General features: G+C 44.7%; 1 protein-coding gene across 1 annotated transcript; it reads left to right on the forward strand.

Moving 5' to 3' along the window:
* The first annotated feature begins 3,466 nt into the window (after nt 1–3,466).
* Nucleotides 3,467–7,872, forward strand: LOC109782572 (ubiquitin-conjugating enzyme E2 36). The gene is made up of 8 exons (XM_020341196.4): nt 3,467–3,721; nt 3,835–3,862; nt 3,985–4,071; nt 5,939–5,997; nt 6,867–6,908; nt 6,983–7,056; nt 7,288–7,385; nt 7,532–7,872. Exons 1-8 carry the CDS (start codon nt 3,686–3,688, stop codon nt 7,567–7,569), a joined length of 462 nt encoding a protein of 153 aa, XP_020196785.1. The 5' UTR covers nt 3,467–3,685; the 3' UTR covers nt 7,570–7,872.
* Nucleotides 7,873–14,540: the final 6,668 nt, after the last annotated feature.

Consider the following 14,540-nt stretch of genomic DNA (forward strand, 5'->3'; position numbering starts at 1 on the left):
CTGTCGCACTATCTTTGGGAGTTGCGCGGATCCATCGTATTCCCTACAGATCGTATATTAGTCAGACATGGATTTTTAGGTCTTCAATTTGACTAATAAAACCTGTATACTATGCTACACAGATTATATGATCCGAAACTATGGCCCAGTTCTTTTGAGCAGATTATGAAGAATCTCGGTCCCGAAAATCCCGGGCGAAAGAAGAACTTCCAAAATCGCAACCGGATTCTGCAGAAGCCTAGTGCAATCCAAAATCCCAAAATACCTGGTTTCTCCCACAATCTCAGAATTCTGGCTAGTCCCATAAAAAAAACGTTTCCAAGTATAGCTGTACCCCTATTGTATCACATATCTACGGTCGAAATGCCACCCCGCAGTCCAGCCCAGGACCCCGAAAACGAGCGGACGCACCCGACCGCTCGCTCATCTCCCAGTTCCCGCACCGCATCGGGGCAGCGGACCTTCGAGCCGCCCCCACCCCCACCGGCCAGCCTCCCTTGCCCGGTCCGCCCCGCCCTCCCCGCCCGGCAGTTCGCCCCGCCCCGTCAACTTCGGGGCAGCGGCTAGGGTTGCCGCGCCGCCGCCGGCCAGGCCAAGCCGTCTCCGCCCCCGCCGGCCAGCTTCCATCCTCAGCTCCTCGCCCCTCAGTCCGCCCTGGCCCTCAGCCCCGTCCCGCAAAGTTCGACGCCGACGCTCACGGTGAGCCCTCCTTTTTGCATCTCTTTGTTTCTTCATGCTTGAATTGATGCTAGCTATTGTTGATAGATAAAATACATTTCATCAAACAAATTCTGTCTAAGGGTAGTACAGACATTTCAACACACAAAACTTTCTAGAATCTCAAACTACAATCTTTGAAAAGAACTCGATGACAGATTCTGGGAGAATTTTCCAGAATCCTGATTCTGTAGAATCTTGCCTGAAAAGAACTGGCCCATTTGACAATGAATCTAAAGATATATTTTCTTCATAAAATATAATACATGTTTTCCTAGTTAGATCGGAGAACTCTAAACCTGTGCTTGACTTATAAACCAAACCGGTGGGAGGAGTAGTTTTTAGGTGGATGACATATGTAAGATTAAAGACCAGAAATGCTTAGATCCCATTTTTGTTTTGGCGTGAAGAGACCGGAGGAGCTAGGAGCGTCTCGGAAATGTAGTTTACGCATTCTTTTGCGGTTAAGAAAAGTGTAAACTACATTACCTAAAATGTAGTATAATACCGTTTCCACTTTCCACTACCATAATAAAGGGTGGGATTTTTTTTATTGTGGCTTGCTTAGAGCATCTACAACCGGACCCATATCCGCCACAAACGCCCCTGCCTAGTCACTATCTAGACGAGAAATTGTCACCCAACCGCGCCCCATATTCAGTCCAAACGTCCGGACTGACCTACAACCCCATATTCAGCCAATATGTGGGGCGGATATAGGGACGCCCGGACGCACCCATCATGTCGGATCCGACCCACTCTGGCCCATCCGACCTCACATAAATTGGTTCCTATCCGCACTCCGGACGAACCCTAGCCACATTCCACTCCACTCCCCTCCAATCCACTCCCCTCCGGCCACAAATTCTCGTCCGACGATCTCCCACCTTCTTTGGCATGGGGGTCAGCGGATGCGAGTCCTACACCTCCAGATCCGTTGACCCGGAGCTCGTCCCACGTGGCCCCGAGGAGGAGATTGCCTTCTGCCTTGCTCTACCCCGCTCCCGGGAGGAGGCTGGCCGACGGCAGCGGTCGGACTCCTTCCACCAGGAATCAATTGCGTCCGTCCAAATGGCGCATGGATCTGGCGCGAGGCGTGCCGCCGCTACCTCACCGGAGGCAGTGCAGTCCGTTTAGCGTTCGAACGCGGTGGCGGATCTACAACCACTTCATTGGCGCGCCGAGGCAAGTATGGCACGCCGTGCCCGCCGTGCAAGGCACCAAGCGCGGGAGGCGCTGGCAGCCCTCCCAGCGGACATTGGCGAGGCGGAGTCACACTCTCCGACGCCGCGTATGGTGCACGTCCGCCATAGGCGCCGCAACTGCATTGTGATGGACGTGGTCGGCTCCGACCTCATGGCTCCAGAATAGAACCCGTAAACCACCCCAACCCGTAAACAATTTTAAGGGGCACCGCAAACATCGCGGCCGAACCCGTGAAAATAAGGATTTCGGAGATGACCCGAGGACGACCTGTATACGTGAAAGACCGTTGGTGGGAGTCCAACTGCCAGCGGAAACTTCATGGCTCGCTCCCTTCCGCCCGTCCCCAGCCGCAACGCCGGCCCTCACTGCCGCGCCCGCCAGCCATCCGGCCCGTCCGCCAAGCCCGCCGGCCGTCCGCCGCTCTGGCCCGCGGTTCTCTCGACGAGGAGCTAGCTAGCTAGCTAGCCAGCCGAATCGATTCGAATGGATCAGCTAGCTAGCTAGCTAGCAGCTCAATGGATGCGCGTGTAGCTAGCGAATGGAGGAGTTCGGCCGCCGCCCGCGCTGCCCGGCGGCCTTGGCCTCCGCCCGCGCGCTGCGGCCGTCTGCTGCTGCAGTCGGCATTGCTGCTGGCCCCGGCCCGGTCGCGCTCGCTGGCGAGCACGAGGAGACGGTCGCGGAGGCAGGAGGCGCACACGGCGAGAGGACGAAGGTCGAGGTGGGAAGGGCGTGAGGAAGAAGATGGTATATTTAGAGAATATTCTCTTTTACGGGTTGATTATACGGGTTCTGTTCGGCCGCAGTTAAAATCAACCCTTATAATCCGTTTTCCTCAGCCCGTAAAACACTTATGCGGGCCATGGTTTTGCGGGGTCTGCTAGAGTTGCTCTAACAAAGTCGGTTTTTTAGGGAAGACCATTATGGCTAGCTTTATTAATAACCTTATCATTAAGCAATGCTTTACATGGTTTGCGAGGGTACCTAGTAAAAACTTGGAAGGATCATGGTCGCAGGTACAGGACGGTTTATAATTATAAAAAAACAGTTTGCACATTCGTTTCCATTTTTGCAAGGCTCTACAACATGTCTCTGAACCCGTGGTTCCCATCGGCCCATGTCGACGCAGCAAAGGCAGGCAGGCAGGCAAGGAAGAAGAATGTAAACCTTCTCCTTTCCGTCAAAGTTCGTCAGCTAGCGTAGGAGTGAAGCTGCGAGGAATCCCGGCGCGTCGCCCGCTTTTGCCCCCAGGTTGGTTGCCCGAGTTGGGCAGACAAACCCAATTCTGTTCCGCACGCACAGTCCTCCCTGCGTTCCCTGCGTTCCTCAGCAGCATTGAGGCGTAAATTTGAACCGCAAATGCACCGACCCAAACGGGCGCAGGCGGACAAAATGGGTCGGCGCTTTGCAGTTGCTCTTCCGCACGCACAGTCCGCCCTGCGTTCCCTAGCAGTACTAGTACTGTTTTTTTTCTTCTTCAGATTTTTTCATTTCCATGCACGGAGAAAATATCAGGAGCGAGCGAGCGTCAGCTGGTGGGCCGCAGCGTGGGGCCGCTGCCACGAACGGGTTGCGTTATATATAAGCGGAGGGGAACAGTACAACCATCGACCATCTCCGGCTCGCTCGTCGCCCACCCCACCCTCTCATCCTCCCTCCCCCCGGACCGAATTTGACGACTCCTTTGACCTCTCGCGCTGTCCCTCCCCGCCCCGCCCCGCCTGCGTCGCCGCACCAAGCTCCAGGCGCCCCCCGGTCGGATTCCATGGCCAACAGCAACCTCCCCCGCCGGATCATCAAGGTGCGTGCGATTCCGATCGCCCCCTCCCGCCCGCCAGATCTGTCCTCCGTTTCGCTTGTAATCCGTCCGCGCCGCGCGCCTAACCCTTTCCGAATTTGGATCTGCCCCTGCAGGAGACGCAGCGGCTGCTCAGCGAGCCAGGTTTGTTCTTCTTCTCGCACAGAGAGAATTCCGGTCGATTTCGGCGCCCCCCCCCCCCCCCCCCCCCCCCCCCCCCGGTGTCTGTTGTTCTGATTCGTGTGTGTGTGTGTCGATCCGTGCAGCGCCGGGGATCAGCGCCTCGCCGTCGGAGGAGAACATGCGCTACTTCAATGTCATGGTCCTTGGCCCCGCGCAGTCTCCCTACGAAGGCATGATACATATGCCTTTTTTTCTTCCATATAATATATCGTTTGTTTCCCCTGCTGAAATAGCGTGTCTACCAGTATCTATGTGCTCTCCATCCTGCAATGCTATGGGGCTACGGATGTATAGTGTCTGGTCTTCCTGGACTGCAATTGTTGTTGCTGTACTCTGATTACTTGTATTATTATGCATCTGTTTGTGGCCTTTATATGTGCTATCTTCCGCTTGTAAAAATTTCTGCAGATGTGTTGTAAAACAGCATGGATGGTAATGCTACCAGTATGATCACCTAGGGGCGTTGCTCTAGTGCCACGGCTGCTGTACGCCTGTAAACTTATCTTGTCTGAGTACCGAATAGCTTATAGCACTAGTGTCGCCATCATGTGCTGGTTCAATTCCATTTTGTTTTGATTCATCCTGGTGCTTTCCATTCTTCCAGTGTCCTTGTAAGAAAAGCTTACATATCCGTTGTAAGAAAGGTTACACATCCATGTTGAGCTTGCACTTTATTGGTTATACGCCAAAGTAGCTTTACATAACCATTGGGGTTGTAGATGGTTGGCACATAGGACTGCATGAACCTGCTTTCTATCTGCACTACAAGTTATGCCACATAGGAAGACCACCCTTTGCATTTACGCCTGCTATATGTGTACTCATGATATGTGTGACAAGTTTTGACTCCTTCATGCTAGATCTATGACATTGACATATTAATCTTAGATACTAAATGTTGCGTGTAACTAATAAATGGCAGAAATAACACCTTGTTTTCTATTGTCGGATGGTTGGAGAGTACCATTTGTCACTTTACTGCTTAAGCTTATGATGTGCTCTAATTTTAATGGCCTCACTTTTATGGCAAGCCACAAGTTGTCTAAAGCTTAGCTGTGGCATAACTTGTAATGCTATGGGGGTACACGGATGTAATAGTGTTGGTGTTCCTTCCTTGACCGCAATTTTCGTTGCTGTATTCTGATTACCTGTATTATCTAGTATCTGTTTGTGGCCTTTCTATGTGCTATATTCTGCTTGTAAAATTTTCTGCAGATGTGTTGTAAACCAGCATAGATGGTAATACTAGCAGTATGATCACCTAGAGGCGTTGCTCTAGTGATGCCGCAGCTGTACACCTGTAAACTTATCTTGTCTGAGTAGTGGATGGAGCAGCAGGGTCACCATCATGTGCCTGGGTTAACTCCATTTTTCTTTGGTTCATCCTGGTGGTTGTTGTGCTCGTAGTGTGCTTATAAGAAAAGTTTACATATCCATTGTAAGAAGATGACGTATACATATTGCGCTTTGTTTTTTATGCACCAAAATAGATTTACATATCCAGTCTGGACGGTTGTCACATAGGACTGCATGAGCTCTATTGAACCTGCTTTCTACTTGTACAAGTCATGCCACATCGGAAGATTGCCTTTTGCATTTACGCTTGCTATAAGTGTAGTTGTGATATGTGAGACAAGTTTTGACTCTTTCATGCTAGATCTATGACAATGTTATATTAATCAATTAGCCCGTGGAAATTGACCATATCGGTATTATGAATGTTACATGTGTAATTAATGAATGGCAGAAATAACATCTTGCTTTCTATTGTTGGATGGAGAGTACCATTTGTCACTTAACTGCTTAAGCTTATGGCGCGCTCTAATTTTAATGGTGACACTCTTATGGCAAGCCACAAATTGTCTAAGCTTAGCTGTGGCAAAACTAGCCTTGAAAACATGTCCTTAGTTCACTTGTCTTGCCACTTGGTACGTTATATCTGATTATGTTAGGCATTTTTATTGGGGCAAACATTCTTTTCCTTATTTGTCTATATCTGGTGTCCTGATTTTGTTTCTTCTGCCATGTCTTGGACAGGTGGAGTCTTCAAGCTTGAACTTTTCTTACCCGAGGAATATCCGATGGCTGCTCCTAAAGTAAACTTTTATTTATCGAGAATAAGTTAGTTTTGGTTTAAAGAGCTATTAGTTGAAACTTATAGTACTGTGATGGATCATGGATGTGCTTGTCTTGGTGAAGTCCTTGATGTAAATTTCGGTTGTTCCATAGTCGTCATTGCGAATCACTATTTTCAAAATCTATCACGGTGATCTTGGCAAAGTTTGTATGGCACTAAAATTTGATAATAGGAATGGGCTGCCATCTCGTTGTCCTTTCCCTGGTCTCCTTCTTATTTATGCCTGTGGCTAATTGAACTGAGCACATTGTTTCTGTCGTAGTAAAGAACTCTGAGCACATTATTTCTGTTGTAGTAAAGAACTATGCTGCATAGTTATTCCAACAACCATAATACACAATGAAGTTGGAATGTAACATCACTATGCGAATCTTCCTGCTATGTTTCTACCTTGTTTCATTCATGTATGTTATTTACATCTGTTGCGTGGTGCCATTGTTTGTTCTTGAGATGTTCTATTCTTTGACTTGCACACCATCATGGTGACCAGGAATACGGCGATAGTCAGTAGTAGCATCCTGCTAATTCTTGTAATATCAATACCAGTAAATTTGTCTTTCTGTTCACTTCGTTCATCCTCTGTACAGTGTTCAACACTTTACTTATTTGGCAGTGTTATATGGAACTCTCTGTACATGTGAATCATAATATAACGAGTAACATCCCAGAATGCCAGTTGCTATCATGTTAAATAAGAGGTACCCGTGTAGCTGAGAATCTAGTTGTGGTTTGCGAAGTATGTCTCTTTTCTGCAATACTTTTCTATTTGTTGTCACTGTTGTGTGAGGCTTTCTGATGGACATCGTTCTTTGGTTGTTCCTGATGCAGGTTAGGTTTCTCACAAAAATATACCATCCCAACATTGACAAGGTATGCAACTGATATTATTAGCGGAACATCATTTTGAAAAAGAGCGTCTCATTTCTGATGGATGTAAACTGCAGCTTGGTAGAATATGCCTCGACATCCTAAAGGACAAGTGGAGTCCAGCTCTTCAGATACGCACTGTTCTTCTGAGGTAACCACTGCTGACTTCCATTGCACCTTTGCCAAGTACTCCATCCGTCCCATAATGTATGACGTTTTTTGACATTATGGGACGGAGGGAGTAGTTTTGTGGTAGTTGACATATCATGCCTTCATGGTAAATATCATACTATCGTATTTCCAGAGGGATGTTTCTGGTATTTCTATTGTCGACGATGTTAGTGTACTACTTCACTGCCACTTGACAATATTTCGTCTGCAGCATTCAGGCACTGCTGAGCGCCCCAAACCCAGATGATCCTCTCTCAGAAAACGTCGCAAAACACTGGAAATCCAATGAAGCTGAAGCTGTTGAGACAGGTACGTGGAGACGCTGTCAACAAAGTTACACGCTGAAACTGTGTTTTATGCTCCACTATCCATTTTCTGGATACCCACCTGACATGCCGTTTTCCTCCATTTCTGATTTTCGTGATATCTTACCATATCATTTCTGCACTTTGCAGCGAAGGAATGGACTCGTATGTATGCCAGTGGCGCATGACAAGCTAACGCTGTTATGGATGTAATAACACTGTGTCATAGTTGGGCCTAATCGAAAACCATTTGCTTGATAAAAACACACTTGAAATGATTTGCGATGGACGAATGTATCCAGAGCGGCATCATTTCTTGTTGGTGGTTGTATTTGTGGTGCGTGTTCTGGCACGCTTCATAACTTGCTGCTTATAGAACACGCTCTGTTTCTCGTTCATCCTCAATTGTTTCTCCAATTAAAAATATCTGTTGTGATCCGGTATGTAAGCTCTCCAAATGAAATAGTGGCTCTCTGTATTTCTCCCCCAAACACCTCTGATGATTTGGTTTTCTTTTGGATTTTTTTAGTAATGTTCAATTTTTTTTTCAATCTCCAGCTGCTTTGGTTACTTTTTTTCCCCTTTTTGGTAAGTTGAACTGCACATACTTATGATTTTCCAAATCAAATGGTTAATGTATGAATCTTGATGAGTAAGATTGGTTCTGAGTGAGGTAAGGTGGGGAGTGGGGGAGCTCCTATGCAGCGCTGCTACCATGGGCCGATCCACTAGCGTGCTGCCCCAGTTTTATTTGATTTTTTTGTTACGAAAATAAAAATATGAAATCAAAAAAGGTTTACAGATTTAAAGAAAAAAGGTTCTCCATTTGAAAAAAAGTTCATATCTTTAAAAAAGGTTCATCAATTTTGAAACAAGTTTGTCAATTTGGAAAAAAGATCATTCAAATTGAAAAAAAAGTTCATCCAATTTAGCAAAAGTTCATTAGATTTGAAAAATGTTCATAGAAATTCAAAAAAAGTTCATGTATTTTTAGAAAAAGGTCATTGAACTGAAAAAAAGTTCATAAATAAAAAAAAGTTCATGCATTTTCAAAAAGATGTTCATCAAATTTCAAAAAAGTTCATCGATATTCGAAAAAGTTCATCAATCTGAAAGAAACCTGTTGAAATTTTTAAGAAGTTCATAGAATTTTCAAAAAAGAAAATGTCAACCCGCGCCTAGATGGGCCGGCCCATTTACGGACGCCACATGCGCCAGTTAACGAAAATGCTTGGATTTTATCAATAAATATTCATAAATTTAAAACAAGTCCGGTTTTCTTAGAAAAATTGATTTCTGAAAAAACTATTTGGACTTCATACCAAAATGTTCAGATTATTTTAAATAATCATAATAGGTTTAAATAGCGTTCACAGTTTTAGAAAATGTTCTTTTTAAAAATATTTCACAAATAGTTCTCAATTTTTGAAAAAACTTTTTTGAAAGAAAATAATACAGAGAAAAAAAGGAAAAAAAAACTTGCTATTGTATGTTCATTATAAGGGCCAGCCCAGTCGGACGCACCCTGTTTGATTGGCATATGTATAGATTGGGTTTAATATTATTGAATATGTAGTCATTGCTAGTGAACGTTCGGCAAACAAGGATGCAAGTCTCAAGGAAAAACAAATGCATCTTCAAATGGAGACCGCCGGGGTTTGACTAAATGGTGGCCGCACATATAAGGGCGCTCCATATGGGTCGACCCCATTGAGTGTGTCGCACGGTTCGCCTTACCCAACGAAACCTAGGGTCTTTTCACGATTTTCTCTTCGGTTTTAGGTTTTTAGCCAGTTCTAGTTAGTTTTCTGTGTCTATTTTTTAAATGTGTTCTGAAAAGAAAATCACAAATGAAAAAAGAGATAGGAAGGGTGATGCCCGAGCATCAAAGAAGAGTTGAAATGCACGCTAGAAACCTCTATCTGTTTTGCATCTCAACTTTGGTGATGTTTAAAGATACGAAAACAGATACAAACACTTATATATATATATATATATATATATATATATATATATATATATATATATATATATATATATATATATATATATATATAACAAACCTAACTAGCACTAAGTTATATGCAAAGAAATGTTATTCTATTTATTATTATTTTATTCTCTAGAGACACTGAATATACCTCTCCCACCCCCACCAATGCAAAGAGGCAATATCTAAAAAACAACTAACATGTTTTTGGTTTGCAATAATATTTTTCTGTTTAGCATTTATTTTTAGTATGTTACTTTTTTTTTTCATATTTTCCTGCATTTATTATATTCTAACCTTTTAGTCTAACAAGAACTTCTAATAGTTTAAAGCGCATGTTGAGTGATTGGGTCATAAAAAGTAAATAAAATAAAATAAAATAATGCAAATACATGATAGTCGTTTGTTAATTCAGTATCTAACATGTTATTTGAGAAACTCAATCGATTACCACGGAGTAGAGTATCTAAACCTAGTGGCAGAGTTAGTTATAAAGTCTTGAGTCATTACATCTTCCCATTACATGCACATGTATGATTTAAGACTTTATAACCCCGCCATTTATAACTAACTCTGCCACTAGCTTTAGATACTCTTTACACAAGAAAGACTATGACCCATATTATTATTTTTTACTATCTGAGGTGGTACTATGCGCACTCCTTCAAATTAATTAGATGGGCCTTGCATGCACGGTTATTTCATACGTACGTACGTCCCAGCCCATGAGGGAGCAGGCAGAAGAGAAAACAATCCCAAATTAATTTGATGGGCCTCGATTTCCTACGTACGTCCATCCTGGCCCACGAGAGACCAGTCAACCCGAACTCGGGTTCTTCCTCTGTAATAGCGAAATCACTAGTTGAGGAATACTCATTGCAAAGATCACTCCAACTCCACATGTTGCGACAAGTGGCGCACATGCAGCGCGCCACTTGTTGCAACCTGGAAGTTTCCTTTTTTTCATAGATCCGTTTATTCAAAACGTTTTATCTCTCAAACCGTGCGTCCAAATCTCAAACAGCTTTCACCGTTGGTTTCCTCGCGTCGAGATCTTCAAAACTAGAACCCATGTTGATAGGTTTTGACGAACTTTTTTCCACGAAAAAACCCGGATCGGGAGCACGAGTTTTTTCCCTTCCGAAAGAGGCACGCCCGTGCCTCTCACAAAATCACAACCGTGCCTCTCGCGGAAGCAAAACCGTGACTCTCGCAGAAGGAAAAAAGAAGAAGAAAAAACGCGTTTTTTTCCGTTTTCGAGGAGGCACGGCCGTGACTCTCGCGAAAGCACACTCGTGCCTCTCGCGGAAGCAAAACCGTGACTCTCGCGAAAGTAAAATAAAACAGAAAACGTGTTTTTTTTCGTTTCCGAGAGGCACGGCCGTGCCTCTCGCACAAGCAAAACCGTGACTCTCGCGAAAGGAAAAAAATGTGTTTCGGTTTCTGAGAGGCACGGCCATGACTCTCGCGAAAGCACAAACATGCCTCTCGCGGAAGCAAAACCGTGACTCTCGTGAAAGAAAAAAAAACAAAAAAAGCGTTTTTTCCCGTTTCCGAGAGGCACGGCCGTGACTCTCGCGAAAGAGAAAAAAAGAAAATGCGGTTTTTCGCGCAAACATTTTTTTTGGGTCGAAAAGCTAAGGATGACCGGTGGAAAACCAAAACGTCGAAAAAACCCGTTTAAATAGCCGAAAACGCGTGCGAAAAAAAAATCCGGAGGGAGCGCCCAGAGCGCGACACGTGGCGAATGACTGAGAGCGCGCCAAGTGACGCTGGTCGTTGCGAGGCTCCCGAAGGAGCGCTCGTTAACTAGTGGCTCCCCTAGAATAGGCGCGCAACAACCACTAAAGCCGGTAAGTGTTCTTGTTTGTTAAGCAGCGCTACAGTTTAAAACTATCTATATTCGTCGCCCTGTTTTTTTCCTTTTTTATTTTCCTTCCTTTATTTTTCTTTTCAATTTATTCATTTACACTCTTTATTTTTTTGCCTTTTTAAGTTTTTTTTATTTTAAAAAAAATGCTCACGCTTTTAAAATTTTGTTCAAAACTTCAGAAAAGTTCTATTTTTCAGAATTCCTTCATAAATTTTCAAAATATTCGCATTCCAAAAATGGTATGAGAATTTCTAAAAAAAGTTCATCTCTTTGCAAAATTGTTCAGAATGTCAAAACTCAATTATTTTTTAAAATCATGAATAACATTTTGAAAACTAATTTTTTGAACATTGTTTAGAAGACCAAAATTGGAATTTCAAACATTTTTCAAAAAGGTGAAAATAATTTGAAACCAGAAAAGTTGTTGAATTTCCCTGAACATTTTTTATTTGTGATTTTTTAATACATGCAATTTTCTGAAAATTCCTATAATTATTTGAAATAGTGAACATGATTTGAAATTGCCGCTTTTTGAATTTATAATTCTTTTGGACAAGGGAACTTTTTGAGTTTGTGAAAAACAATTGTGAAGACTATAATATTTTTGATATTATGAATAGAATTTTGAAATCGTAAACATTTTTGAAATTCCTGAACATTTTTGAAGCGCAAATATTTTTTAAATTTGTGAACAAATTTTGAAAATCAAGAAATTAAAGGCATGGTTGCACGCTCCAATCAAGGAGGATCATGCAAAACGGATGCTGAAAGGAGGGAGGAGGGACACTAGCATGAGAAAACCCATGAGTGATTGTGTTTTCTCATGCCAATAAGGGGGAATCTAAATAGCACACTTAACTAAAAGGAGGGACTCAGCCAATAAGGGGCCATCTGAAGAGCACGCGCATCGCTTGCTCGATACAAAAATAAATGCACTTTAGTTGATTATTTCAGTTATGAAGTTTGAAAATTATTCTAACTTTAATAGTGAGCTATGCAAATCCTTTTTTCTGGTAAATTCAATAAAAAATATATGGATAAACCACATTGCATTACACAAATAAACCGCATTGACAGAGTAATACACTAATGTGCTATTTATCAATTACCGTTCCTCATCATCTCAGAAAGAATTCGACCATGATACAATGCAAGATGCTCACATGCACGGACGCACACCCTACTTCTATGCGTTCCTCTGAGATAGTGAGTCACAACATCTTAAGATTTGACTCCACCACATCTGGATTCTTGCGCTTTGTTTGTTGTGTTTTTTTAGAAGAACGCATGGATAACTTTCTCTCCCCTTTGCAACGCACGGGCAATTTTGCTAGTTTTTTCTTAAATGTGCACACCTCCCTTTTTTTTACAGAACTTGTCCTCCTTTATTCACTTAGCAAAATAGTGGCATCGTTTACAAGTAATGAAAGCAGTACATCCGGTGCCGAATCCACCCAGATAGAAGGATGAGAACTTAACTATCCTAGCGAGTTCATGAGCTACTTTATTACTCTCTCTATTACAATGATTATAAATTACATGATTAAAATCTGACGACATGAAATAACAATCATGAATAATTGCACTTGCCACCGAAGAGGAGTTGCCTGCTCTCAAAGCTTCCACAACCTCCATGCTATCCGAGTTGATCACGATCTTGCTCCATCCAATGGCTCTGGCTAGATTCAAGCCAAATCTGACCGCCAATGCTTGTGCAGTGAACGAATTCTTGCGTCCGCAACTGCATGTGAGTCACGTGCCCAGGAGCGTGAACTAGCTCGATCCATTGGCTCGATCCATCTTATGTGCACCGCACGCTACATGCACGAGGCTGGTGGAATGGATAAGCTGCCGCTCGACTTGTCCAGTCCGGCCGGCACTCGATCGCGGCCGTGCCAACTACACCTGGCGCGCGCGCGCGGGAGACGGAGATTCTCCGCAATCCCTCCTGGATGCGCGCACGCACAGCACAGCCCGGTGCATGCATGGTGTAATCCGAGCCGACCGGCCCGGGTGGCAGAGAAGAGGCGCTGCCCATTCGGCGAGCGGTCAGCTCCCCGACGGGAGGCAGCAAGCAGAGGCGGTGCATCCATCCTGATCCTGCCCCGCCGATTCACCAAGGGCCGTCCTTCCCCTTGCCCCCGGCGGCCGGCGTCGATCCTTCCCCTTGCACAACGGAAACCAGCAAAGCAAACACAACGTCCGGACTCTGCCGTGCTCTCCTCGATCGATTCGCCTTGGGACGTGACGCATGCATGCATGCACCAGCTGCATGTTGTTTTCTCCCAGTGATAGATCTGCCACAGCGTTCGGGGGCATGGACATCTTTTCAGAGAAAAGGACAGAGCTCGACTTTATAAATAAAGCCACGAGGAGAGTAACAACAAGCCACATAAACGAACCACCAAAACAACCACAAAGTATCGGTGCCACACCAATCAGACTGAAGTTTAACGTACACGGCTCCCAGGCCAGTACACGGCACGCAGGCCAGTACACGGCACGCAGGCCGGAGACTCAAGAACAACGATAGCAGGGCCAACAACTCCTAACTGCCGGCCTGAGCTCGAGGAAGGGAGGTAGCAGTAGCCCGAATCTTGGTAGCCATATCATCAAAAGCATCCCGATCCTCCTCCTTAGTCAATAATCTCCACTGCTGCAGGAATATGCAAGTTTTAAATAAGCAATCAACAGGTTTAGCAAGAAAAACATGTTCAATGGTAAACTTGTTCCTAGTCGTCCAGAGGGTCCAGCACATCGCTGCATATCCCACCCAGAACATTCTTCTCTGGGCCCCAACCAGGTTACGGGCCAGAAGACGAAGATCTGAGAAGGAAGCCGGTCTCCAAGAGACATGAAGCAACGATCTGATACAACATCAAAAGAGTTTAGCCAAGACACAATTGAAGAAGATATGAGGTGTCCTCTCTCTGGCCACAAAGAGCACATCAATCAGATCCTGGACCATTACGCTTGCGAACCTGGTCAGCAGCCGGCAGACACCCACGGGAGGCCTGCCATAAGAAGACCTTAACCTTCGGAGGGATGCGGGCCCTCCAGATCCACTTAAATTTGGAAGTGATCGAGCTAGAAATCAGCTTGCCATACAACGACTTAACAGAGAACCACCCAGACGCAGAGTGGGGCCAGGCCACCGAGTCCTCCTCCTCCGAGAACACAGGGAAGTGGGCAACAAGACGCTGCCAATCGACCAACTCTTCAGGAGACAAAGAACGCCGCAGCTGAAGGTCCCAGTTGTTGTCAGAGAGCTTAGAGATCGAGATCATGGGATTAGG

The sequence above is a fragment of the Aegilops tauschii genome, chromosome 1, assembly GCF_002575655.3.
Source record: "Aegilops tauschii subsp. strangulata cultivar AL8/78 chromosome 1, Aet v6.0, whole genome shotgun sequence".
Taxonomy (NCBI): Eukaryota; Viridiplantae; Streptophyta; class Magnoliopsida; order Poales; family Poaceae; genus Aegilops; species Aegilops tauschii.